Source organism: Psittacula echo, assembly GCF_963264785.1.
Source record: "Psittacula echo genome assembly, chromosome: 22".
NCBI lineage: Eukaryota > Metazoa > Chordata > Aves > Psittaciformes > Psittacidae > Psittacula > Psittacula echo.
In genome coordinates, this window is record NC_137758.1 from 6,280,744 (window position 1) to 6,305,463 (window position 24,720).

At 56.6% G+C, this 24,720-nt stretch overlaps 4 protein-coding genes across 8 annotated transcripts in view; 3 read left to right on the forward strand and 1 right to left on the reverse strand.

The window, feature by feature from the left end:
- The first annotated feature begins 3,306 nt into the window (after positions 1–3,306).
- PIM1 (Pim-1 proto-oncogene, serine/threonine kinase) lies at positions 3,307–7,978 on the forward strand. 3 transcript variants are annotated; one of them, XR_013958350.1, is made up of 6 exons: positions 3,307–4,613; positions 4,694–4,744; positions 5,206–5,572; positions 6,126–6,302; positions 6,402–6,612; positions 7,013–7,978. XR_013958350.1 is itself a non-coding variant. In XM_080632885.1 (6 exons), the coding sequence occupies exons 1-6, from the start codon at positions 4,326–4,328 to the stop codon at positions 6,557–6,559; spliced, it is 942 nt and encodes a 313-aa protein (XP_080489011.1). In that variant the 5' UTR covers positions 3,969–4,325; the 3' UTR covers positions 6,560–7,978. The 3 variants fall into 3 exon arrangements, 2 of the variants coding, with proteins under 2 accessions (XP_080489010.1, XP_080489011.1); XM_080632885.1 differs by having other exon boundaries at positions 3,969–4,407; positions 4,507–4,613; positions 6,402–7,978; XM_080632884.1 differs by having other exon boundaries at positions 3,311–4,613; positions 6,402–7,978.
- Positions 7,979–11,724: 3,746 nt separating this feature from the next.
- Positions 11,725–14,678, forward strand: LOC308229222 (serine/threonine-protein kinase pim-1-like). The gene is made up of 5 exons (XM_080633119.1): positions 11,725–11,902; positions 12,002–12,108; positions 12,189–12,543; positions 12,782–12,949; positions 13,049–14,678. The coding sequence occupies exons 1-5, from the start codon at positions 11,821–11,823 to the stop codon at positions 13,204–13,206; spliced, it is 870 nt and encodes a 289-aa protein (XP_080489245.1). The 5' UTR covers positions 11,725–11,820; the 3' UTR covers positions 13,207–14,678.
- A 420-nt stretch (positions 14,679–15,098) lies between these two features.
- On the reverse strand, positions 15,099–18,236 carry TAF11 (TATA-box binding protein associated factor 11). Its single transcript, XM_080632974.1, has 5 exons — positions 18,020–18,236; positions 17,799–17,938; positions 17,202–17,289; positions 16,617–16,713; positions 15,099–15,584 (listed from the first exon to the last, which is right to left on the reverse strand). Exons 1-5 carry the CDS (start codon positions 18,221–18,223, stop codon positions 15,454–15,456), a joined length of 660 nt encoding a protein of 219 aa, XP_080489100.1. The 5' UTR covers positions 18,224–18,236; the 3' UTR covers positions 15,099–15,453.
- A 2,182-nt stretch (positions 18,237–20,418) lies between these two features.
- Positions 20,419–24,720, forward strand: part of ANKS1A (ankyrin repeat and sterile alpha motif domain containing 1A) — a gene marked incomplete at its 5' end in the record, with an annotated part of 112,800 nt that continues 108,498 nt past the window's right edge. For all 3 annotated transcript variants that reach the window (XM_080633193.1, XM_080633194.1, XM_080633195.1), the window contains one exon: positions 20,419–20,627. In XM_080633193.1, coding sequence (XP_080489319.1) covers positions 20,419–20,627 — 209 coding nt within the window. The remainder of the gene's footprint in view (positions 20,628–24,720) is intronic.

Sequence of the window (24,720 nt, forward strand, 5' to 3'; positions counted from 1 at the left end):
TGGGTGACACATGGTGGGGTCCCCACCTTCATCCCCATGCATCCCTCTTTCCCCTTTTGCTCTGCAAAGGTTTGCTTGTAAACAGCAGCCCCTGGGTAACACTTTAATCCCTCGCCTCTTGGCTATTATTCATCCCTGGCTAACCTAAAAGCCTCCCCCTTTTTCTCTGAGGCACCCCCAGAGCAGAGGAAATTCCTCAGCCCTGACGTGATGTGAAACACGAGCGGCTCGGCCCCAGCCACCCCCTTCCCTGCCCCAACCTACCCGGGCCATTTCCCAACCCAGGTTTCCCTGTAGCATCCCAATCCCCCCCCTTCCCTCTCCTTTTTTTTCCTCAACCACCCTTTTCTGCTTTAGACATTGTAACCCGAGAGGCTGGAAATGCAGCTCCTTTCATCTTCCATTTCCCACATCCTGAGAGTCTGGGGAGAAGGAGCCCACCCAGATGAAGGAATCCCAAATATGTGGCTCCCTCCACCTCCCCATCCCCTCGGCCGCCCCCCGTGCGGCTCCATTCACAAAGCACATTAGCCATGCTGCCGCCTTCCCCGCACACCTCGCCCCAAAAGCCCGCGCTAAAAAGCCAACATACAAAAAGAAATTGAAATTAAGAAGAAGAAATCCCCAGGTCTGCTCACCCCAGGGAGCAGGATGGGCCCCTGCACCTCCTGCCCTGCTCACAGGTCCCATCACCTTCCTAAACCAGCAGGGACTGGCACTCAAAGGCCAGGAGTGGGTGATGGTTTAGGGGCTCCAGCACATCAGTGAGGACCTTCCTCCTCCCTGTCCTTAGGTGACTCCAGCCCCAGGGTCGGATATGGGTTCCCAAGCTGCCACTGCTGCTCTGGGCGCTCAGATGGGTTGAGGGTGACCACAAGGACCCAGATGATGGGGAGGGGAAGCAGCACCCTGCAGCTGCGCTGACTCCCAGCATCCATGATCCCAATCCATGGCTGGGGGCAGAGCCAGCACCTCCAAGCACCCCAAGATCGGCTGCATGCTGCAGGTTGATGCCCACCACCTGCACCATGCTGATGCTGAGGGATGAACACCCATCTCATTGCACTTCCAAAGCCACCAGTGGGACACGAGGGCACCTTGTCACTGCCATTCAAGTGGGTGACGGCACATTGGGGCGTCTCAACCGCAGCACCCAGGGCCTGGCCGAGGGCAGCGCCCGCTTCCTCGCCGGTGTGGCCGGGGATTGCTCACCACACGTAGGTGGGAGCATCTTCGCTGAGGAAGTTTCACGCTTTCCCTGAGCACCGGCAGGTTCGTGCGGCCGCTTCATGCCCCACGCCCTGGCCCAGCCGGTTCTGCGGGCGCCCAAGCCCAGCGGGCCACGAGCAGACCCAGCCAAGGTCATGCAGTGACTCAAAGCTCATGCTTGGAAAACCACAGCCTTTCTGTGTCACGGCTTTAATAGCCCCACGGTCCTCCCCTCCCTCCTCCAGGGATGCTGTCCCATCTGGAGAGGGGTGCTCATGTGGCTGATGTGGGGTTGTGCTCTTGGCTTGCCATTGACCTTGCTGTTTTGTTTGCAGGACATGGGTGCAAAGCTCAGTTTTAACTCTCCACGACTGCAACTTTGCCACCCCTTCATTCCAGGGACTCCTGGGCAGCAAATCTCCCTTCTCCACCCCCTGGGTGTGATACCCTGGCCCTCTCCATTTTCACCTCTTTGCTAATTGTGGCGGTGGGGAAGGTGAGGGGGAGGAAATACAGAAAGTAAACTGGGAAAGCAACACAGCAGCTCCAAGGGCCCAGCACAGCAATCAAGTGATAAAGCAGTAATTAAGCCTGATTATCATGCAAGGCAGCCCCGGTTAGACTGGAATGCCACTGAAGAGCCCCAAAGCTGCCAGGATTGTTTGCAGGGCTGAGAACTGATCTTTTGATGTCTGCTGGAAGCTCCTTTCCTGCAGACCTGCCACCAGCACCATGTGCCACCCCAGGGTCCTGCTTCTTCCCAGGCATGGTCCTGCACTTGGGTTTTAACTCCCTGCAAGACTTATGCCATCCCCTCTGAGCTGCAAACTGCTCCCTGGGGGTCAAGCCTTGGGTTTGACCCAAGGGTGGGAAGAGACAGCCTGGATCACTGATGCTGAAAGACCTGTCGCTCTGCTTGGACATCCATATGTCCATGCAAGTGCTAAAAGACACAGGCTGCTCTCCTGCACCCATCTTTGGTGGCTTTCATCCTGAAGGAAGAGGGTTGGGAGAAGAAGTGATCCCTATGGACAAGGGCAAAGTGGGTAGCCAGCAGGATGGGGTTTGTTTCATGTTAGTTTGAATGTCTGACACATCCCAATGGCCTCACCTGGGCTGGGAGGGGAAAGATGAGTCTGTGGGATGGGCTTGGGGGGAAAAGATGGCTTCTAGCCCTGGATTGGGGTCATCTGGGGAACAGGGATGGGTTATTCTGAAAAGAGATGGGTTTGGGTGGGAAATGGAGCCTCTTCCCATCTCTGCATGGCCAGGGCACGGAGAAATGTCTCCCCATCACCTCCAAGATGGGGGTTTTCCCTAACCTAGGAGGGATGCAACCCCTAGGCACGGGCAGGAAGAGTCCTGCTGACTCAGCCCCCCGGGGCAATGAGCAGATTTACGCACAAGGATGATCTGGCCCCAGCTCATCCAGTTTAGGAGACTCGCTGCTCCCATCCACGCTAATGAGCAGGTTGGGGCAGAGTGAGGACAAGGCTACACCTCCCAAGGAGGTCAGGGGAAGGCAGCCCCCAGGAAGGCCCAGCAGCTCCGGGTGAGCTTTGTTTGTCAATAAAGAGCTGGGTTTCCAGGGCAGCCCCATCCGTACCTTTCATCATCCTGGCAAAGAATTTGATAATGGGTTTGGGGCCAGATGCTAAGTCACCCTGTCCCATGGGTGAGCACTGACTGGCAGAACCAGTTGTCCCAAATATGCTTGGGTGTTGGGTGGGAATAAGGCAGGAGAAAGGGCCTGCCTGCCCCTCTCCTCCACCCTCAACTTGCATCATCCCAAATAACAACAATAACATACGTAAAAATAAACAGGGAAAAAAAAAAAAAGGATGAAGGCTGCAGGGTCAGATTTTCCAAAGTTTTCCCCAAAATCAATGTCACCTTCTGAGCAAAACCCAATTGTAGGTTTTTCAGGTTTTAAGTTTTTAGTTGTCTCAGTTCCTGAAAGAGGATGTGCTGCATTCCTGGTAAATCTAAAGGAGGCAACAGCGGTGGTAAGCGCTTCCTGGCTGGTGTGAGGGCTGAGCCGCAGCTCCAGGCATCGCTTTCAGGGTTGCTTTTTGGTTGTGTTTTATTCTTTATGTATTTTTCTTTCAAGAAATACTAAAGGAGACAGGAGCTCACCAGCATTTCCAGTAAATCCCATTCGATTTCAAGCAATTCATCCCACAAGTATGTGTGGGATGCTGGGAACTCCTCGGTTTCATTCGGGTGCGGGAGTCCAGATGGGCTTCGTCTGGAATAATTCAGCTCCCGGTGGCTGGAGCTCTTTGCTCTAAATGCTAATAGAGTGAGTAATCAGAGACCTCCATCCAGTAAATTATTTATCTTATCTCCGGAACTCGGGAAAGCATCTCAGCCAGTGACTTCTGCGGGAGAAAACAGGGAAAACTGAGTTGATAGACAAGAATCCCAGCTGGCATCGCCACTTTTACTAGAAAAGGGAAAAGTTTAGACACTCGTTTGCCCGCGATGAAGTAACGGCGGCGCGGGGGGAGCGGGCGGGATGGGAGCTGAGAGACGCCGGGCACCGCCGGGGAGCGGCGAGGCTTCAGGGAAAAGGGATAATGTGAGGAGTAAGCTCCACAAGGAGGGCTCGGACAGGAAGCGCCGCGGCTCGGCCGTGGGGGTGATGCCGTTGAGAGCGGGAACGAGACCCGCAGCCGGTTTCTCCCCGGAGTCCGGAGCCGCTGCTCCGCCGTGCCCCGCGCTGGAGCCCCCCTGCGCCCCCAGGCCCGGGTCTCCTCCCGCCACCCCGCGGGACTCCCGCGCTGCCCGGTTCTCCCGCTCCCGGCTGTGGCGGCGCTGGGCGGGCCCCGCCGCTGGCTGTGGCGCGGCAGCACCGCCCCCTGGCGCTCCCCGGCCCGCCCCCAGCCCCCGCTACGCCCGGGGCCGGCCGGGGGCCGCCGCCACACACGGGGCCCGGCGCCGTGCGGAGCAGCCGGGCCACGGCCGCTCCCTCCCCGCCCCGCAGCCGCCTCCGCCCCGGGGCTGCCCCGCCCGGCCCCGGCCGCTCGGCACCGCGACTGCCGGCTCCGAGCCACCGGAGCCCGGTGCGGCTGCGGAGGTGCCGGGACCGGCCCCGGTCGGGCGAGGGGAGCGGGATGCTGCTCTCGAAAATTAGCTCGTTGGCCCATCTGCGCTCCGGGACCGGCGGGGAGCTGCACGCCGCGAAGCTGCAAGCGGGTAAGGGCGGTAACGGCCCGGCTCCGCTCGGCCCGGGGCGGCGGGTAGGGGCCGGTTGGAGCCCCGGCTGCAGCGGTAACGGCCGCGTCTGGCGCGCAGGGAAGGAGAAGGAGCCCCTGGAGCAGCTTTACCGCGTGGGACCGCTGCTGGGGAGCGGCGGCTTCGGGTCCGTGTACTCGGGGGTCCGCCTGTCCGACAGCGCCCCGGTAAGTGGCGGGGCTGGCGCTGGGGCGGGGAGGCGGCGCGGCGGGGGCCAGCTCAGCCCAACGCTGCCCTTGGCTTGCAGGTGGCGATCAAACACGTGGCTCGGGACCGCATCTCCTCGTGGGGCGAGCTGGTGAGTGCGGGACCACCGGGACAGCGGGAGGGGAAAGCGGGAGTCACCGGAGAACGCGGTGCCACCGGGCGGGGAATGCCTGGTACCGATGGGTCCGAGCAGGGCGGCACCGGAGCATCCTCGGGGCAGGGCAGCACGGTACTGTTGTGGCCAGGCAGGAGGGCCCTGGAGCATCCCATGGACTGGGAGATGCCCAAGCACCGTTGGGGCTGTGCTGGTGGACAGCCGAGCTTTCCCTGGTTGGGGGATGCCTGGTACTGGTGGGGGTGGGCAGGAGAATACTGGAGTATCCCTTGGACCGGGAAATGCCCAAGCACAGTAGGGGCTGGGCAGGGAGACACTGGAGCTTTCCCCAGGCTGGGGGATGCCCGGTACCAGTGGGTAGCAGCAACCCCGGGGCAGGGGGCACCAGACCCCTGGTGCAGCATCAGCCCAGCTGATAGCATCATGGTCCCCCGCAGCCCAACGGCACTCGAGTACCAATGGAGATAGCCATGCTGAAGAAGGTGGGCTCTGGCTGCAGCGCCATCATCCACCTCCTGGACTGGTTTGAGCTGCCTGACAGCTTCGTGCTGGTGCTGGAGCGTCCGGAGCCGTCGCAGGATCTGTTTGACTTCATCACAGAGCGGAGGTTCCTGCCTGAGGACCTGGCACGGGGGCTGTTCCTCCAGGTGCTGGAGGCTGTGCGACACTGCCACAGCTGCGGCGTCGTGCACCGAGACATCAAGGATGAGAACATCATCATCAACCTGTCCACTGGAGAGCTGAAGCTCATCGACTTTGGCTCCAGCACCTTCCTCAAGGACACGGCCTACACCGAATTTGACGGTGAGCCCAGAGCTGGGGGGATGCTCCCGGTCCCGGGCAGTGCAGGGCCCAGCCTGGCTGGGCACCGGCAGTTCCCTGCGTTGCTGGAGGGGGAGTTCATTCTCCAGCAGCTGCCAAGTTGCTTTTTGGCGCGGGGCGGATGTTGTGAAACGGGAGCCGACAGCCTCTGCCATCCGCCCTGCCCCTGGCTGGGGGTTGCCAAACCTGTGCTAGGGCCGGTTGGGTTTGCAGGCATGGAAGCGCTGGGGCTGCTCTGCTCACTTCATCCGCCGTGGCTTGTTATGATGATTTCTCAGTGGCTGAGGTGGGGGTGGGTGGGTTTTCCCCACCCCTGGCGGGTTTTTCGCCAGTAACGGTCGGTGCTCCCCCGGTTCCGTGCTGCCATCTTCCGGCACCGGCGGCTTTTCCTTACAACCCAAAGTTTGTCAACAAGAGTCACGTGCTGATGACGGGGAGCGGGTGACACAGTGTGTGTGTCCCCGTGGGGCCACTGGTGCAGCCTCTGCAATCCCAGGGATGCATCCGCCTGCTGAGCTGTGCCTGTATCCCATAGGAACACGCGTGTACAGCCCGCCGGAGTGGGTCCGCTACCACCGCTACCATGGCCGTCCAGCGGCCATCTGGTCACTGGGAGTGCTGCTTTATGACATGGTCTGTGGAGATGTCCCCTTTGAGCGTGACGAGGACATCATCGGCGGGGAGCTCTTCTTCCGGCGCCGGGTCTCTGTCGGTGGGTACCCGGCCTCGCGGCACAGGGGAGAACGGGGTTTGGGAGATGGCTCCGGCTACATGAGCATCCTGTGACGGCAGGTCCCTGTTCTCTCCCCAGAGTGCCAGCACCTCATCCGGTGGTGTTTATCCCTGCACGCTTCCGACAGACCATCCCTGGAGGACATTTTCAACCACACGTGGCTGCAAGCCCTTCAGCTGCCCCAGGAGACAGCCGACATCCACCTGCACAGCCTCATCCAGGAGCCTGGCAAGTGACAGCTCCAGGCGGCTCCTGGCCAGAAGCAGCAAAGAATCCCAGACTTGTCCTGGTGAGCACAGAACTGAGCAAGGATCATCAGATGGCACCTCGCACAGCTTGTCCTGGACCTCGTCTTCCAAGCACCAGTGGCCGCCATGCGGCCTGGCTGCCCTGGACTTTGTGTTGTTCTGTTTAGTTTGCTTTGTTTTGGTTTGTTCTGTTTTGTGTTCAGGGGGAGCTCAGGGTTTGGCTTTGTCCGGTTTGGGTTTCGGGGGGACTGGGGTAGAGTTTTGGGGTTGGCTGGTGTTTTAGGGAGGTTTGGGATCTTGGGCGATTTGGGCTTTTTTGGGGGTGGGTTTTATCAGGGAGCTGGGTTTGGGGGTTGGCTGTAGGTTTTGTGTTTCATTTTTGTTGTCGTTGTTTTGTTTTCTCTGTTTTGTTTTGTTTCTGTTTTGTGTCTGGGTTTGGAGGCTCCCAAGGGTCTCCTGACCTGCTGAATTCAGGAACACAAGAGGCACAGGGACCTTCTTGTGAGAAAAGCTTCAACAGGGAAGAATTGATCGCAGGGGGCAGGTCCAGGGTGGTGCCTCTTCTCCTCTGTCCCCCTGCTCGAGTGCCTTCAGTTGCCATCTGGGCTGTGCTGGAGGAAATACTTGAATTTTCCTACTCTGGTGCTTTTCCGAGACTCGCCTTGGCCATACAGCTCCTTCCCAAGAAGGTCAGAGGACACGCAGGTGCCCAGCCGGGCGATGCCTCCTGTGCCTCCATCTCACGTGGATTTGTCTGGGGTTCCTTGCTTCTCTGTGCCCTCATGAATGCACAAACAATGCAAACCAACAGAGCTGTAAATATGGACAAAGTTAGAGAGGAGCAGAGTTTGTTGTACAGTTGTTAATAGCGATAAGATTTGGCCTTTTTTCTTGCTCCCGTTTTGGTTTTTAACTTATTTTCATGAATTTGTTGTTTTGTTTTGTTTTTAAAGAGTTCTAGCCGGTGGGCAAAGTTATTTATTTATTTATAATTCCCATGGGTTTCCAACCCGCGCCTTGCTCCTGCAGCTGCTGATCCCCTGGTTTTCCATTTGGGTCTTTCCTCCGTGTGTGTCCTGTGTCTGCCCCCAGGTCCGTGGTGTTCCTGTCAGCAGCCAGACGGAGGTGTGGAGCAGCTGCCTGCCCCCAGCTCCCTGTGCCCATAGTTGTGGTTGCTGCTGTTTCCCTGCCACGGGGAGGTTCTCAGTCTGCAGATGAGGTTTGGTTGTCTCCAGGGGTGTCTTGTTTGGGGCTGGGCCGGGGGAGCTGGCCCAGGCTGTCTGTGTAAGTCTTGATGTGTAGCCGACTGCAGAGCCGGCGGGATTTGTGTTAATAGTTCATATTGTACAGGGGAACTCAGAAATCTTATTTTTTTTATGCGGTTTTAAATAAAAATGAACCACTTGATGTGATGGAGCCATCCCTTTATCGCAGGGTGGGATAAAGGATGCTGTGAGCGTGCAGGGTACTGGGCACCACATTGTGGCTACTGCAGGGACCACTAGTGTGTCCCCCATCGGGACTGACTCAACGGCTGCTGGGCCGCGTTAACCAGGACCCGCAGCTGAAAGCACCAGCGGGAAGGCTGCATCCATCCCTTCGCAGGGTGTTTCCAGCATTCACTGCTCCTGACAGATCTCTTGGGAGAGATCAAGGTGCTGGAGCCCTTTTTGTTTCCATCCATCCGCAGGCTGGTGTGGAGCATGTGCTGGGTTTGGCAAGTAAACAAACATCAAAGCACCCCGCTGAGACGCCGGATGTTGTCGGCCAAAGTCAGTTTTGGTAAGGCAGATCCTGTTGCTCCGGCTCTGCTGGCACAGAGCGGGTGCTGCATGCTGGGTGCTGGTGGGTGAAGGAAGCCGCCACGGGCTGTCCCCACCTCCAGCTCGGCTGCGGTGAGCGTGGAGCCAGAGGAAGTTGATCTTGGGATTACGAGAAGTCAGCAGTGGTTAACGCTTTGCTCGAGCTTTTACTCTCCGAACTGTCAAACCCCACTTCCAGCTCTGCGGCGCTTTGGTGTCAGGGCTGCTGGGTTTGGGTCCTTTGTTTATTTGTTGCTCTTTCTTGGAATTTTATCATTTTATTAATTTTTGTGCTGAATTTGAAGCACTGCTCCTGCTTCACCTCAGGGTCCCCTGCGGCTGTGTGCACAGTGCTGTGTGTCTGCTCAGAGAAGGGGCACGTTTCCCTTTCTGCAGGTTGCTTTCCAACCTACAGTCTCCATACAGCTCGAGCACAACAGGACCCTCCTTCCCTCGGCTTGCCCCAGGACTCTCTTGCTTAAAACCCAGGGAGCAATCCCTTTCCCAGCTCACCCTGGGCTGCCCGGCACCACTCCCCGAGCCATGGGGCTGCTATCGGGAGGAACAGGGAGCCCTGGAGGCAAGTGCCAGCCTGGTGTGGTGACTGGTGTGTGGGTCACTGGTGAGCCTCTGCCTTCCGCAGAAATCTTCACTCTGGGTTTCTTCTTTCTCTTTTTTAGCTCAGCTGCATCTTTCATCTCCTCTTTGGGGCTGCGAGGAGCAGGAAGCGCAGCTCCAAACACCCTCAGAGTTTAGGCCTATTTTGAGATGTGGCTTGTATTGAACCTCCTCTCTCACTTCTGCCCCAGGCCCTCCAGGAAGCTGCTCTCAGGCAGCAGCAACCCTCCTCTCCAGGCTGCTGTGGCTGTGAGGGGCCCGGGCCCCTCGGGTGGCCGCCATCTCCCCTAGCACCCCCAAAGCACTATCGCAGGCAGCGTGGCTGCAGGCTGCGCTCGACCCAACCCTTCCCGTCAGCGCTCACCAACGGCTGGGGTGTTTCTTAGAAACCTCACCGCAGAACAGCCGAGCAGGTCCAGCGCGGGGCTGGGTGCTCATTTTGTCCCCACTGGGCTTGTACTGCAGGAAGGGCAGAGGGGCATCGTGTTCCCTGACATGACCCTGCTGCTGAGCACCATCTTGTCCTGCGCGGGCACTATCCTGTCCTTCCAGATACAATCTTGCCCTGCCGGGGTACCATCTTCTGGCATCAGAGGACAATCTTGTTCCTACAAGGTACCATTTTGTCCTTCTAAGGTACTATCTTGGCCTACCCAGGTGCCATCTTGTCCTGTCAGGCGCCATCTTGTCCTGCTCAGGTGCCATTTTGTCCTGTCTGGTGACCAAGTGAAGCCAAGTTTTGGGTGCTGGAAAAGGATCATATTTGATCCCCTGTCCCCTGCTTTTCCTGGGCAGTGAGACCTTCACAAGGCCAAGAGCCAGCAAATCTTTTCTGCATCCTTTCCCAAGCCGTTGGTGCCCTTCCTCCAGGGTAATGGTTTTATGTCCTCAGTCAACCTTTTTCTTATGGTTAGGAAGGGGTTAAGCAACCCCAAAACTGAAACAACAGCTCCTGTTTCACACTGAAGCAGCCACTTCAGCCAACCTGGAGTGACACACAGCACATGTGCATCTGAGTGACGAGCAGAGGAGCAGAGCTGTCAGCCGGCCGCCAAAGCTGTGAGGCAAACAGGTCCGACAGACCATCCCTGGGAGACACTGACACCAGCTCGAGTCTGCCTCTTGATGGGGATTTTGTGCTCACTGAGCTTGTGCTGCAGGAAGGGAAGAGCGGCATCGTGTCCCCTGACGAGATCCCGCTGCTGAGCACCACTGAGTCCTGCCCGGGCACCATATTGTCCTGCCCAGGAGCCATCTTGTCCTGCCTGGGCGCCATCTTGTTTTTCCAAGTTACACTTTCATCCTGCCTTCTTCTGGAGCCAGGGCACAATCTTGTCCTTCTAAAGTACTGTTTTGTCCTGCTGAGGTGCTATTTTGTCTTTCTAAGGTGCACCCTCTTGTTTTATCCTTCTAAGGTACAACCCTGTCCTTCTAAGGTACACCCTCTTGTCATGCCCAGGCTCCATCTTGTCCTGCCTGGGCACCATCTTATTCTCCCTCATTTAATATCTTTTCCTGAGGTGGGGCTGGAAAAGTCCGGCGTGGGCACAATCTTTCCCTGCCTGGTTACCATCTTTCCCTGCCCAGTTGACATCTTGTCCTTCTAAAGTATGATTTTGTCCTGCCAAGGTACCATCTCCTGGGGTCAGAGCACAGTATTGTTCTGCTAAGGTCCCATCTTGTCCTGCCTGTGTGACCAAGCGCAGCCAAGTTCTGGGTGCTGGAAAAGGATCTTGTTTGATCCCCTGTGCTCTGCTTTTCCTGAGCAGTGAGACCTTCACAAGGCCGAGAGCCACCAGATTCATGTCCCAGACCTCTGCCATGGGGAAGGAGCCATGGCAGATGAGATGGGAAACCTGAAGGTGTGCAGCTGCAGCATGGCTGCCCATGGCTCCCCTCCATGCTGCCCATCACCAGCACATTGTGGCACAGGGACTGCGCACACGGGCTGGAGGAAAGGAAAAGGGGTTTTCACCCCTTGTTACTCCATGATGGGGAGTTCACTGCCCTTTGGTAGGAGAGGATAAAGACATCACTTAGACCAAGTGAGAGTTCCTGGGGCTTTATAGGAGGAAAACCTCTACTTATTCACTGTAAAAAAACCAACTGCAGCCCTTTCCCTGTGTACAGTTGAGTCAAACGTAGCAGCTTCAGCTAAAGAAAAGTATTTTTAAAGGGGCTTATCCGAGTGTTTCTTTCATCCTTTCCCAAGCTTTGGTGCCCTTCCTCCAGGGTCATGTTTTTGTGAACTCAGACACCGTGTTTCTTAGTTAGGAGGGGGTTACGCAAGCCCCAAACAGAAACAACTCCCGTTTCACACTGAAGCAGCCACCTCAGCCGACCTGAGCTGGCGCACAGGCACGCGTGTGCCCTTGGGGGGCAACCCCGGCAACCGGCGGGGCTTAAGGAAAAAGGGATAAAGTGAGGAATAAGCTCCCCGCGGCCGTGGAGAGCGGGGGGCGAACGAGCCCGGTCAGAGGCTGGGCAGGGCCCCACACCCGCCGGCCGTTGATCGCGGCCGTTAAGGCCGGTGGCGGCGGGCGCCCTGGGCACGCGGGGATGATGCCGTTGAGAGCGCGGACGCGACCCGCAGCCCGGGGCTCCTCCCGCCGCCCCACTGGGTCCCGCGCTGCTCCGCTCTCCCGTTCCCGGCTGTGGTGGCGCTGGGCGGGCCCCGCCGCTGGCTGTGGAGAGGCAGCGCCGCCTCCTGGCGTTCCCCCGCCCGCCCTCAGGGCCCGCTACGCCCGGGGCTGGCTATGGGCCGCCGCCACACGCGCGCTGCGGTTGTGAAGGTGCCGGGACCGGCCCCGGTCGGGCGAGGGGAGCGGGATGCTGCTCTCGAAAATTAGCTCGTTGGCCCATCTGCGCTCCGGGACCGGCGGGGAGCTGCACGCCGCGAAGCTGCAAGCGGGTAAGGGCGGTAACGGCCCGGCTCCGCTCGGCCCGGGGCGGCGGGTAGGGGCCGGTTGGAGCCCCGGCTGCAGCGGTAACGGCCGCGTCTGGCGCGCAGGGAAGGAGAAGGAGCCCCTGGAGCAGCTTTACCGCGTGGGACCGCTGCTGGGGAGCGGCGGCTTCGGGTCCGTGTACTCGGGGGTCCGCCTGTCCGACAGCGCCCCGGTAAGTGGCGGGGCTGGCGCTGGGGCGGGGAGGCGGCGCGGCGGGGGCCAGCTCAGCCCAACGCTGCCCTTGGCTTGCAGGTGGCGATCAAACACGTGGCTCGGGACCGCATCTCCTCGTGGGGCGAGCTGGTGAGTGCGGGACCACCGGGACAGCGGGAGGGGAAAGCGGGAGTCACCGGAGAACGCGGTGCCACCGGGCGGGGAATGCCTGGTACCGATGGGTCCGAGCAGGGCGGCACCGGAGCATCCTCGGGGCAGGGCAGCACGGTACTGTTGTGGCCAGGCAGGAGGGCCCTGGAGCATCCCATGGACTGGGGGATGCCCAAGCACCGTTGGGGCTGTGCTGGTGGACAGCCGAGCTTTCCCTGGTTGGGGGATGCCTGGTACTGGTGGGGGTGGGTAGGGGAGAACAGCAGCAAACCCAGGGCAGAGGGCACAGGATCCCCGGCGCAGCATCAGCCTCGCCAGTAACGGTCGGTGCTCCCCCGGTTCCGTGCTGCCATCTTCCGGCACCGGCGGCTTTTCCTTACAACCCAAAGTTTGTCAACAAGAGTCACGTGCTGATGACGGGGAGCGGGTGACACAGTGTGTGTGTCCCCGTGGGGCCACTGGTGCAGCCTCTGCGATCCCAGGGATGCATCCGCCTGCTGAGCTGTGCCTGTATCCCATAGGAACACGCGTGTACAGCCCGCCGGAGTGGGTCCCTTGCCATGGCCGTCCAGCGGCCATCTGGTCACTGGGAGTGCTGCTTTATGACATGGTCTGTGGAGATGTCCCCTTTGAGCGTGACGAGGACATCATCGGCGGGGAGCTCTTCTTCCGGCGCCGGGTCTCTGTCGGTGGGTACCCGGCCTCGCGGCACAGGGGAGAACGGGGTTTGGGAGATGGCTCCGGCTACATGAGCATCCTGTGACGGCAGGTCCCGGTTCTCTCCCCAGAGTGCCAGCACCTCATCCGGTGGTGTTTATCCCTGCACGCTTCCGACAGACCATCCCTGGAGGACATTTTCAACCACACGTGGCTGCAAGCCCTTCAGCTGCCCCAGGAGACAGCCGACATCCACCTGCACAGCCTCATCCAGGAGCCTGGCAAGTGACAGCTCCAGGCGGCTCCTGGCCAGAAGCAGCAAAGAATCCCAGACTTGTCCTGGTGAGCACAGAACTGAGCAAGGATCATCAGATGGCACCTCGCACAGCTTGTCCTGGACTTTTCTTTCATTTTGATTTGGGTTTTGAGTTGTGGGTTTTTTTGGGGGACACACACACACGTGGGAAGAGGGGCATGGGCTGGGGGTGCAGTTTCATTTTGTTCATTTTGGGTTTTAGGGGGTTTTGTGTTTTGGGTCAGGTCCTTTTTTGGTGGGGTCAGACACTTGGGAGCCAAACCACACACCATGCATCTTTCCTGCCCAGAGAGACTGTCAGGACAGATGGAGCCCCAGGTCATGGATGGGGTGGACTCAACAAACTTTTCTAGGGATGGTCCATAGGCTAAGGGAATGATGTCTCTGTGTATGTATATATGTATATCATTTGTTGTACAATTGTTAATAGTGATGATATTTGACCTTTTTTCTTGTTGCTCCATTTTTTTAAACTTATTTTGGGTTTTAACTTATTTCCATGAATTTGTTTTGGTTTTTTTTTAAGAGTTCTAACTGGTGGGCACAGTTATTTATTTGTAATTCCCATGGGATTCCAACTCCTGAAGCTGCTGATCCCCTGGTTTTCCATTTGGGTCTTCCTTCCGTGTGTGTCCTGTGTATAGGATTTGTGTTAATAGTTCCTGTTGTACAGGGAAATACAGAAATCTTAGTTTTTTGTGTGCATTTACATAAAACCAAACTACTTGATGTGATGGAGCCACCCTTTTATCACAGGGTGGGATGAAGGATGCTTCGAGCGTGTGGGGCACCAAGCACCACACCATTAACTACTGGGGAGACCACCAGTGTGTCTCTCACTGAGATCGCTCTGCACATTCCACCAAAGCAATACAGGGAAGGCTGGATCCATCCCTCTGCAGGGACACTGGTGAGATCTGGCAATGCCTGTGGAATCACGGAATTCTGCTGTTCCCAGGGGCTCCAGCTGTGGGCTGGAGAACCCTGGGAGCAGTATCAGGGAACCTCACCTCGTGAAGTGAGGATGGGGTTGGGGCAGGTTTCCAAAGGCTGCCATGAGGGATGGGCTGGGATGGCCCCAAGTGCAGCTTGTGAGTATGAAGATGGGGCTGGCCCTGCTGTACCAAGGGGCTTTAGCTGGGGAAGGGGCTAGGGAGGGAATTTGGGGGTCCCAGAGGCAGCTGCCTCCAGCAAGGAGCAGCCAGTCAGTGCTGCAAGCAAGGATCTCCCAGGGCCATCCTTAACAGCACCACCAGCACATGGTACTGGGAGCTTGATGCCTCCATCAGCTGCATGTGTGAGCCACTGGAAAGCCTTATGGTTGAGGAGTGCGGAGGTGCCTCTTCCCCCCATTCCCAATCCCCTCGGCTGCTCCAAGACCTCAGGAATTCCTTTGTGTAATGAGCTGGACAGTGAAAAGACTGTATCAGGCTCACAGGGGACTAGTGTACATATAGTTGGGTAATGAGCAAATCTGTCCTGGCTGAGTACTGGAACTCTGTTGCAGTGTATTTCCACTCATGCCTTTATTGGTTCTATGAACCATGAAAAGAAATTAAACCTATTAACTTTCTTCCAGGCTCATGCTTTTCCAATCCCCCTTTCCCTGCCCTTCACCTTCCTTTCCTACTGTTTTTCTTGACAGCTCCATAAAACTGGCTCTGGGAAGAGCTGAGTGAGGACTGCCCCAGCACCACCTTTGGAAGCATCAGCTCTCAGTGTGGTTCCCCTGCTTACACTACTGACCGCCACATGCCTGAAGCAAGGGGAAGCCTCCTGAACACATCAGGGTTGGTTGGCACTGATCATCATGTTGCGCTCCCCCTGCTTCAAATCAAACCCCAACTGGCACTTCCCAGCAAGACTAAGAACACAGTAATAAGTTTAATGTACAAACCCAGACACTGCTGTATGTGGACAGCACTACATCTGTGCCAGCAGAAAGTAGGATCCTGGGGGGTAAAAATACACTGAAGGCCTTGAACGGTCCTGCCCCTGCTTTGCTGAAGCAGAGTTGCTCAAGGCTCCAGGTCAGGGATGTGGCTCCAATCCCATGCCAGACTGTAGCAGCGATGGCCTGAAGCCTCCCTGCAGTCCCTCAAGGCTCTCCACAACGCTCCTGCAGGAGCTCCAGTCCCGTAGCTCTGCTGTGACTCTCGTGAGGTTCACAACAGGAAGCTTGTTTCCATTTCTGTCTTCTCTTGCTGCTGTTAGGACACTTCAGTGGAAGATGATCTTTTTATACTTGGAATTGGGGATCTGTCCTCGTGCCTTCAGCCTCCTGACCGCTTCCCGCATGTGTTTGGGCTGCAGAGGTGGCAGCTCCCCCCACTTCTCACACACGTCCAGTGCTACACATCAAAAACCAAGAAGAGTTCCCATAAGCAAGACAGTTAAGCTTAGCCCATCTCCTACTGTTTGAACTTTAAAGGCAACAGTTAACATTATTGTTTGGGGTTTACAGCTCACAGTTAGTTTGTTAACACACAAGAATGAAACTGCTTTTTGGGCTTCTCTTTGAGTGAAAAGTCAGTCCAAAGGGCATCGATACCAGACCAGAGCAAACCACTTAGCTACTAAGGCATATGCTGGTTGGAGCCACACAAGCACTTACTATTTAAACTTTCTGCTCTAAAGCCACCCCTGGGCTGGATGGTGTGTTTTGGGGTGTTGTGTACGGCAGTGACAGAAGTGGACTTACAGACCAGTTTCTTTTCTATCATTTCAAGTATCATTCACACCTCCTGCCGAGGACATAAAGCAGTTAACCATAGGAAACAACCAAGGACAGCACTGAAGCTGCTTAACGAAACCACCTCAGGCAACCCAGCACCTCAGAGACAGCAGCAGGCCCTGGTAAGGGTGACCCCAGCACACACAGGCTACATTCTGCCTGACAAGTCTATACAAACTGCAAAGCAGGGACACAGCTGGTCAGCCTCCCAGCTCATGTCCCAGAAAGATCCTGGCTCTTCCTATGAATGGAAAATATTTACAGGTTTAAGAGACTTAAATATCTAATTTCCCTCTGGGCTGAATTTATCCACAGCAGTACCAAGAGAACATCCTTACTGCCCCGTTGCAGCCTGCTCACAGGCTGACTTGCAAGAGCTAAGTTCTCCTCAGAAGAGATAAACCAGGAGCTCAGTGGTCACCAGTCTCTGCTGATGGGTGAGCAGTGACACCAACAGGCTTAGAGGGGACTAATGGCAACACCACACACCACCCTTCTTAGCTTGGCTCTTAACCACAGCATTTGGAAGGTCAGAGGGCCCCATAGAGCAGCAACCAAAATCATCCAGCTTTACTCCATTGTCCTGCTCTGCTGCATGCAATGCATTCACCCCATCTTTTTCTCTTTCTCCTCAACATCTGCCACTTACCTTCCTCCACCACCTCCCCAACAAAGACCTTGGAAATGCCAGACATGGCGATAACCACATTCTGAGAGACAGAGGTGCCGGTGATGGACTGGATCAGCTGGATGAGAGGAGGATAGTCAGCTGAGTGAGGTACACATGGCAATGGTGAAGCATTTTAACTCATATTTAGCAGTTTGAGCCTGGCAAGTATCAACTGACAGCTCATGAAAGGCCCAGAACAGCAGTGACCGATCTTTAGAATTAGATCTACAGGTCTGGGCAGATGCCGGCTGTCAAGGTTTTAGCTTTGCTCATTCACCTGCTGACTCTGAACCAGCCACTGCTTCTTCCCATTGCCTCACACCCCCCAAACCAGCATCACTTTAACATAAATTCTGATTTAACTGCATAAGCCATGCAAGGGCACTGAGCTGGGACATAATGAGATCAGCCGAGCCGAGGACAACGGTCTGAGCCACAGGGGCTGAGATGCAACTGGAGGAGAGCACACCAAGGCCCAGATAAGACCCCAGCCAGGCTTAGTAAGGCTCAGCTTGCTTGCACTGCTCAGACTCAGTCTGTGGTGAAGCATTACTGATGTCATACCCGTTTAATGGCAGCTTTGGGGAAAGCAGAGCGCCGGTACATCTCATAACGGTTCAGCTGTTCTTCAGAAAAGGAAGAGACCAGTATTCTGCATGGAGAGCATTGATTATTTACAGCAAAAATTACAATAGAAGCCTGAAGCTCTTCAGGCTGCTGCAACAGTCCTGCAAAGCCCTTTGACCCTCCCGAGCCTCCTGCAACAGAGCCAGGAAGGGGAAGGCAGTGCTCAGGTTTGTAACACAAACGGGCTGGGCCCGTTCAGGAGGGATCCAGGATGCAGCTACAGCCATTGCTCACCACGGGCTCGCACACGGATTCAGTCACAGAATTACAAAATCCCAGACTGGTTTGTGTTGAAGGAACCTTAAAGTTTGTCCAGTTCCAAACCCCTGTCACGGGCAGGGACACCTTCCAGGGAAAAACTTATCCCTTTTATCCAACCTGAACTTCCCCTGTTTCAGTTTGATCCCATTGCCGCTTGTCCTATCGCTACAGTCCCTGATGAAGAGTTCCCCTCTGTATTCAGTGATTACCGCCCATCCAGCAGCAAACCCCGAGCACCGACGTCCCCCGGCCCCGCTGAGCTCCTGCACTCACTGCATTTTCTGGATTTCGTCCTCGTCCACCTTGTGCTTCTTCTCCTTCCTCTCCTTCAGCTCCAGCTTCACCTTCTTGGCCGCGGACGGCTGCAGGCTGGGGTCCTCGCCGTCCACCACCTCCCTCTCTGCGCTCCTCACCTGGGCGAGAGCGCAGCGCTCGGCTCGGCGGCCCTACAGTCCGCCCGGATCCCGCTCCCCGCGTACCCGGCCCGGCCTCACCTCTCCGTCCGGCACGTCCCCCTTCGGCTCGCCGCCCCCACCGGCCTCTCCCGTTTCGCCCTCGCCTGTCACCTCCGCGACCGCCGGCTCCTCCGCAGCCATGGCCGAGCCATCGTCCGAGGGGGAAGGGGCCGCGGGCGGCGGCTCCTGTGCGGCGGCGCCGGCCCCAAGCTCCTCCCGGCCCGCGCCGCCAGGGTCCGCCATCGCGCTCCGAGCGGCGTCGCCGCCTGATGACGTAGTCCTACCGCTGCTGCGGGGGGACGCGGCGGGGCGGGGCCTGTCGCCAGGGCAACGAGTCAGCGGCTGCGGGTGAGGCGGGGGTAGGAAAGGGGGGACTGAGGTGGCCAGGGGCAAGCAGCGGGTGCGGGAGGGCGCTGTGGGAGCCGGGCTGCGGCTGCAGCGGGGCTGGGGCCAGGACTGGGGGATCCCCTCCAGCCGTGCAAGTCCTTTGCATTGAACTGTACTTGAAGATGTGACAAGGAGCCACGTTACAGCAGGTGCCCACCCACAGCCCCAGTCTGGTCCCGGAGGGGAGTGAGCAGTGACATGGACCTCCTCGAGGTATGGCTGTGGGTTTCCGGCTAGTTTTGTGTCTTGGAAGCTGTTGGAGGTTGGGGCAAGCTGGCACAGTCCATCTCTTCCCACCTTCCCTTCGCACATGGTCCACTCTGGCAGCATGGAGTGCGGGTCGGGCTGGGGGAGCCCCTCCTTGGCATAGTGATTCTCACCCCACTGCTTTGTGTCTTTGTTGTGCTGGAAAGTGGGTTAATGTTAATATAGGGCTGCAGGATTCATCCCAGCACGCAAAGACCTGGAATTACTTTGGCAAAAGGTGCTAAATAAGTGAAATTTCCATCCTGTGTGCATCCTCCTCCTTGAGGTTTGGTGGTCCTGAGCCCCCGGCATGAAGATAACACTGCATGTGGAGGCCCAAATGAACACTCAGTGGGTGTGTTGGACGCCAAGACCGTGATCCCTGTGTGCAGCACAACACGGGATCAGGACGAGCTCCCTTGACCTTAAGTGCAAACCAAACTGCAAAGGGCTTCCCCCAAAAACTGCTGGCATCAACCCATGCTCATCCCCTTCAAGGAGGCGAGCAGCCATCTGTGAGAGCTCATACTGTTAATACTGTGTTCAAACAAACCATCTGACCATATCTGAATGATTTTTTATGCTGGCTTGTAGCATTACGCAGTGGATAACAGCTTCTAACTGCTTTGCTTCCTTGGCATGCAGTGCAGAATGCCGTGCACCCCCGAGACTTCCCTGTGGGAAAACAGCTGCAAAACTGCTCGTGATTATTCATCCTCCCAATAAACACATGGAGGGAAAACTCTGGCAAAGATATTCCTCCTTTATGTGACCCTCGTTTACATATGTTCCTCCTTTACATGCGTACCTTCTGTATATACCCCCTGAGCTGGAGCCTGCACATGGTTTACACCTGGCTTCTCCAGTCTATCAGAGATTTGGGAGATGGAAAATCCTAGAATCTCAGACTGGTTTGGGTTGAAGGGGCCTTAGAGCTCATCCAGCTCCAACCCCTGCCACGGGCAGGGACCCCTTCCACTGGAGCAGCTTGCTCCAAGCCCCTGTGTCCAACCTGGCCTTGAACACTGCCAGGGATGGGGCAGCCACAGCTTCTCTGGGCACCCTGGGCCAGCGCCTCAGCACCCTCACAGGGAAGAGCTTCTGCCTAAGAGCTCAGCTCAGTCTCCCCTCTGGCAGGTTCAAGCCATTCCCCTTGGCCTGTCCCTACAGGCCCTTGTCCCAAGCCCCTCTCCAGGTTTCCTGCAGCCCCTTTAGGCACTGGAGCTGCTCTCAGGTCTCCCCTTCAGGAGCCTTCTCTTCTCCAGGCTGACCCAGCCCAGCTCTCTCAGCCTGGCTCCAGAGCAGAGCTGCTCCAGCCCTCGCAGCATCTCCATGGCCTCCTCTGGCCTCACTCCAGCAGCTCCACGTCCCTCTTGTGCTGCTGCCCCAGAGCTGGATCAGGACTGCAGGGGGGGCTCCCCAGAGCACAGCAGAGGGGCAGGATCCCCTCCCTGAGCTGCTTCTCACGCTCTGGGGGTGCAGCCCGGCACATGGGGGGTGGTCTGGGCAGTGAGCACACACTGCTTTGACCAAAGCCGGCTCCTTGTACACTGCAGCGCGTGCCGGAACCCCACTTTCGTGTTATTCACTCTCCGAAGGAATAAAATGAACTAAAACGAGCCAAAAAATGATGCGCAGAAACGTGCCCCTGGAGAGACCCGCCGAGGGGGCGGGGGCCGGATCGTGACCACGCCCACACAGCATTATAAGCTCCGCCCATCCGCTGGCTCCGCCCCGGAAGGCCGCGCACGAGGGGGCGTGGCTCGGCGGGAGGCGGTGGCGGGCGGCGGCGGCCGGGCCGGGCCATGGGGAAGGAGCAGGAGCTGCTGGAGGCCGCTCGTACCGGGAACCTGCCCGCCGTAGAGAAGCTGTTATCGGGGAAACGCCTCAGCTCCGGCTTCGGTGGCTCCGCGGGGGGAGGCGGAGGAGGAGGTGGTGGCGGCTCTGGGGGGGGAGGCGGCGGTGGAGGCAGCGGGAGCGGCGGTGTGGGGCACCCGCTGTCCAGTCTGCTCAGGTGAGGCGCGGCCTGAGGGAATGGGGGGGCTGTGGGAGTGGCGCTGAGGGCTGGGGAGGAGGAGGAGGAGGGGGTTATGAGGAGGGAGTTGCGGGCTTGTGAGTAAAGGGGACGCTGTTTGAGCTGGGGGGATATATGGGGCCATACAGGGCTTGGGGGGCTGTGGGTGAGGCAGGAGGATGTGGGCTTTTGGGGTGTTGTAGGACTGTGGAGCAGGTTGGGAGTGTGGAGCTATGGGGTGGTGTTGATAGGGGCTGGAGGAGGCAAGAGGTTGGGGGTCTGTAGGGGTTTAGGGTTAGATGTGAGTTGGGGGATGTGGGACAAGGGGTTGTAGGGCTGAGGGGATTGGGGCAGGGGTTGTAGGGCAGGGAAGCAGCTGTAGGGGTTTGGGTGTTCTCTTGGTGTGGAGGCCAGAGGTGAGAGGCTGTGGGGCAAGGGAGTGTTGGAGGTCTCTGGGGCTCAGCGGTGAGGGCTGAAGCCCCAGGGGACAGATGTGGGCTGCAGCACTGCAGGGATAGAGGGACTGAGGAGACCAGTCCGCGGGGCGCGTGGGCCAGCGTGGGTCAGAGAAGGGGTGAGTTGCGTGGGAATTGAAGGCTAAGGGGATGGGATGAGGTATTGCAGTGGGCTGTGATGGATCTGGAGCACACAGGGGGTGTGAGGACAGGCTGGGGGAGCCCTGAGGGTGTGGTGCTGCCTGTGGGACCAGGGGTGTGAGGAGGTTAAGCTGGAGGGGGCTGGTGGTGGAACCTGTCAGGCTCGCGTGCCCTGAGGTGGGGAGTAGCAGTGACTGGTGGGCTGGGAGAGGACAGGAGGCTCTTTGGAGTGGGCCCTTCCAAGGCTGGGTTCTGCTCAGGTGTGGCATGTCCCTTGGCGATCAAAGTGCTGCAGGGCTGTGGATGCTGCTGGTTACCATCTGTAGCTGCAAACTGGTGTGACTGGGAAATGTGGTGTGTGTGGAGAAGGACTCTGGGTTAGGCTGCTGACTGAAGCCAGAGCATGTGTATGTTCCCATGGTGAGGAGAGCTGCTGGATGGATTTAATGGAGCAGATGTGCAGTTGGGTGCTGGACAAGGCATCCTCTCTGCTCTTGTCCTTCCTCAGTGTAATGTTCATGGCTTGCAGAGCTCCTCCACTGTGGTTCTCAGTGGTGGCTGGTAGGGTTTGGGGCTCAGCACCCTGCACTGGGCGCTGTACTGGGGCTGCGCTAGCAGATGGAGGATACAGTCATTTGCTTTAGCATTTAAAGTACTGTGCTGTGTAATTTGCTCTGTTTTGAAGCTCTGAGACCTTTGTTAGTTTTTTCTCCTCCCCCTTTTTTCCAGCATCTCCCAGTGATAGTACTTGCTGGTGCATTTCTTGACTTGCAGCTTTTTGCCATTTCAGCTGCTCTGCTGGAAATGCTGCTGTTCCTGTTCCCTGAGCAACTGGTTTATACTGGGGAGGAGATTTGAGTCCAGTGCTGAGTGCCACTGTCACTGTAGGACCTGACTGTTAGAGGGATATGACATGCCCGTTTGTGGCCAGATTTGATCCGTTTTGTCTCTCACATAACCTTACCAGTTCTCTGCTGTTGCTGACTCTGAGAGCTTGTTCTTCCCCAGTGCACACTTTGCTCCTCCAATATGTAATCTCAGGTTGAGCTTTATTCTCTTTTAATACCTTAAATGCCCTGGGCCCTTGTTTTGAGTGAGAGATTGCCCTGACCACTTCAGGCTCGTCTGCATTAGAAGGTGGATGTACTTGCAGGGTGTTCAGATTAAAGTGGAGAGGGTCAGTGGAGTTAAATACACACCAGAAGCGTTGTCAGCCTCTTGTCCTAACAGCTCCGCCGCACTATCCGGCGATGCGTGGTGGTGACACAGCGACCCCTTTTCCCTGGTAAGAGAAGTGCTTGTGATTCCAGCTGGTCTGGGGAGTGGGGCAGGCTTTGATCTGAGCAGTTAACACGGTTTTCCACGTGTAAATGTGGTTTTGTGTCTGAAGGATGGTGAATCCCACTGCTGTCATTCATTCACTGTGGTCATTAACTGTCTAAAATGTCTGTCAGTGAGACCCTTCTCCGACCAAATGTCCCAAAACTTCCCAATCCCTGAACTGCTTTTTATTCCCTGCTGCTGAGTAATGTCAGGCTTTTTGCATGCTCATGATGGTGGGTTTTGTTTTGGAGGCGTTTTGCTGTTCCTAGCATGTTGGGAGTCATTGCAGCGCATCCGTAACTTGCTGTGTGAAATCTGCTGCAGCATCCCTGGATTTACAAGAGTTTACATGAGCATGGATGCTCATCCCAAGTGTGATTGCAATCCCATGTGGGTCGTGACCTCTCTACCCTGTTCGTAGAGCAGTGGCTGCAGTATTCTTCAGTCTCAGGGTTCCAGATGCCAGGCAGTGACCCTGAGGATAGTCTGTGGTCACCTCTGGCAAACTGGCAGTGGTGGGAGAGCTCAGGGGGCTGTGGTTGCAGCACTGGGAAATAGGAGGTTGCTGGGGATTGTTCCAGCGCTTGGGTGCTGTGATGAATGCTGCATGTGAGATATCCAGAGTGGACTTTCGGTGATTCAGAGGCATTATGATTGCTTCCAGTGTTCTGTCGGCTTCTTGGGCTTTTACTTTACCTTAGCTGACTCCACCTGGGAAGCTTTCTGCTTGTTTTATAGTGATGAGGCTGTTGTCAGAAGCAGCTGCTAAATAGAGCTGCGAGGTGATTGTTTGGAGAGCAGCTTGGACATGCTGGGCAGGTTCAAAACTGTTTTCTGTAGTGTGGGCTCATCTAAGTGACTGCTCAGTGTCCTGTGTGGCTGTGAGGTGGCTCCGAGCTTATAGCAGCAAACACACTCCTTTGTGTCACAGAATGCCAGAGTGGTTTGTGTTGGAAGGGACCTTAAAGCTCCTCCAGTCCCAACCCCTGCCACGGGCAGGGACCCCTTCCACTGGAGCAGCTTGCTCCAAGCCCCTGTGTCCAACCTGGCCTTGAACACTGCCAGGGATGGGGCAGCCACAGCTTCTCTGGGCACCCTGGGCCAGCGCCTCAGCACCCTCACAGGGAAGAGCTTCTGCCTTAGCTCTAACCTGAACTTCCCCTGTTTAAGTTTGAACCCATCACCCCTTGTCCTGTCACTCCAGTCCCTGATGAAGAGTCCCTCTCCAGCATCCTTGTAGTCCCCTTAGTAAAGCAGCAAAACATCGGATTTTGAGGATTGAGCTGCCAAAAAAGCCAGACTGAGTTTCAAAGTGGCTTAAGTGTATCTGAGAATAAATTTGGGCCTGTCTCCTGTGTGTGTGTCACCCTGTCTCTGTTGTGCTGGTTTTTCCCTTTGCAAAGTGTGAGATGAACTCCAGCCCCTGATGCCAAGCCTGGTCACTGGCTGCTTTGCTCATCTCTGAAGGTGCACAATTCCTCTGGAGCACCTTTGCCTGTGGTTTCCCTGTGTCCTGGGGGCAGGGAGGATGTGGCAGTAAGTTCTCCACAGCAGGATGATATTTAATTATAGCTAACTGCCTTTCTGTCCCCCTTTACAAATGACTTCAAGAGTTTGGAAACAGAGAATGTGGCATTTGCTGCCTGATGCTTCATGGAAAGTTAAAGATTGGCAAATTAAAGGCACCTGGTGTTTGGGAGGAGGGTGGATGTGGTAAGAAAGACTCTGCTTGGTGTCCACCCCTCCTTCCTGTTAGTATGGCATCCAAAGGTGTGCAACAGGTCCAGAAAACCTTTCAAGTTGAAGGGTTTTCTCTTAGGTATCTTATTCTTGCATACTGGTTATTCTCCTGATGATGATTAGATGCATTTTCTAAATTAAAACTAGTAAATATGGCCTGGACCTGTGCCCAGAGAAAGCAACAGTGCAATGAAGTGGAAGCTTTAATGGAAGGAGTTGATGGGGAGGGCCAAGGTGCTTCACTTGGTGGCTGCTTGTCCAGGCTCTGCAATGCAGGAAAGCTGCTTGAACAATAGATGTCATCAGTGCTGGTGGGTTAAGAAATCACAAAATAGATATCTGGAGCAGGGATTTAGTTCTTTGTGTGTCTGATAAAGCTGCGTCTGTGAGAATTCATGTCACAAAGCTTTTTCACTGAGACTTCCAAGTACTTA

What these genes read in the sequence shown, in the direction of transcription:
- PIM1 (XM_080632884.1), top strand. Translation starts at nt 4,326, where the DNA reads ATGCTGCTCTCGAAAATTAGCTCGTTGGCCCATCTGCGCTCCGGGACC. An exon ending in GGCCTACACCGAATTTGACG is followed by an intron (nt 5,573 to 6,125) that starts GTGAGCCCAGAG and finishes TGTATCCCATAG; the next exon opens with GAACACGCGTGTACAGCCCG. An exon ending in CCGGCGCCGGGTCTCTGTCG is followed by an intron (nt 6,303 to 6,401) that starts GTGGGTACCCGG and finishes TTCTCTCCCCAG; the next exon opens with AGTGCCAGCACCTCATCCGG.
- LOC308229222 (XM_080633119.1), top strand. Translation starts at nt 11,821, where the DNA reads ATGCTGCTCTCGAAAATTAGCTCGTTGGCCCATCTGCGCTCCGGGACC. An exon ending in CGCCGCGAAGCTGCAAGCGG is followed by an intron (nt 11,903 to 12,001) that starts GTAAGGGCGGTA and finishes TCTGGCGCGCAG; the next exon opens with GGAAGGAGAAGGAGCCCCTG. An exon ending in GCCTGTCCGACAGCGCCCCG is followed by an intron (nt 12,109 to 12,188) that starts GTAAGTGGCGGG and finishes CTTGGCTTGCAG; the next exon opens with GTGGCGATCAAACACGTGGC.
- TAF11 (XM_080632974.1), bottom strand. Translation starts at nt 18,223, where the DNA reads ATGGCGGACCCTGGCGGCGCGGGCCGGGAGGAGCTTGGGGCCGGCGCC. An exon ending in GACGAAATCCAGAAAATGCA is followed by an intron (nt 17,290 to 17,798) that starts GTGAGTGCAGGA and finishes CTCTCCATGCAG; the next exon opens with AATACTGGTCTCTTCCTTTT. An exon ending in TGGGGAGGTGGTGGAGGAAG is followed by an intron (nt 15,585 to 16,616) that starts GTAAGTGGCAGA and finishes TTTGATGTGTAG; the next exon opens with CACTGGACGTGTGTGAGAAG.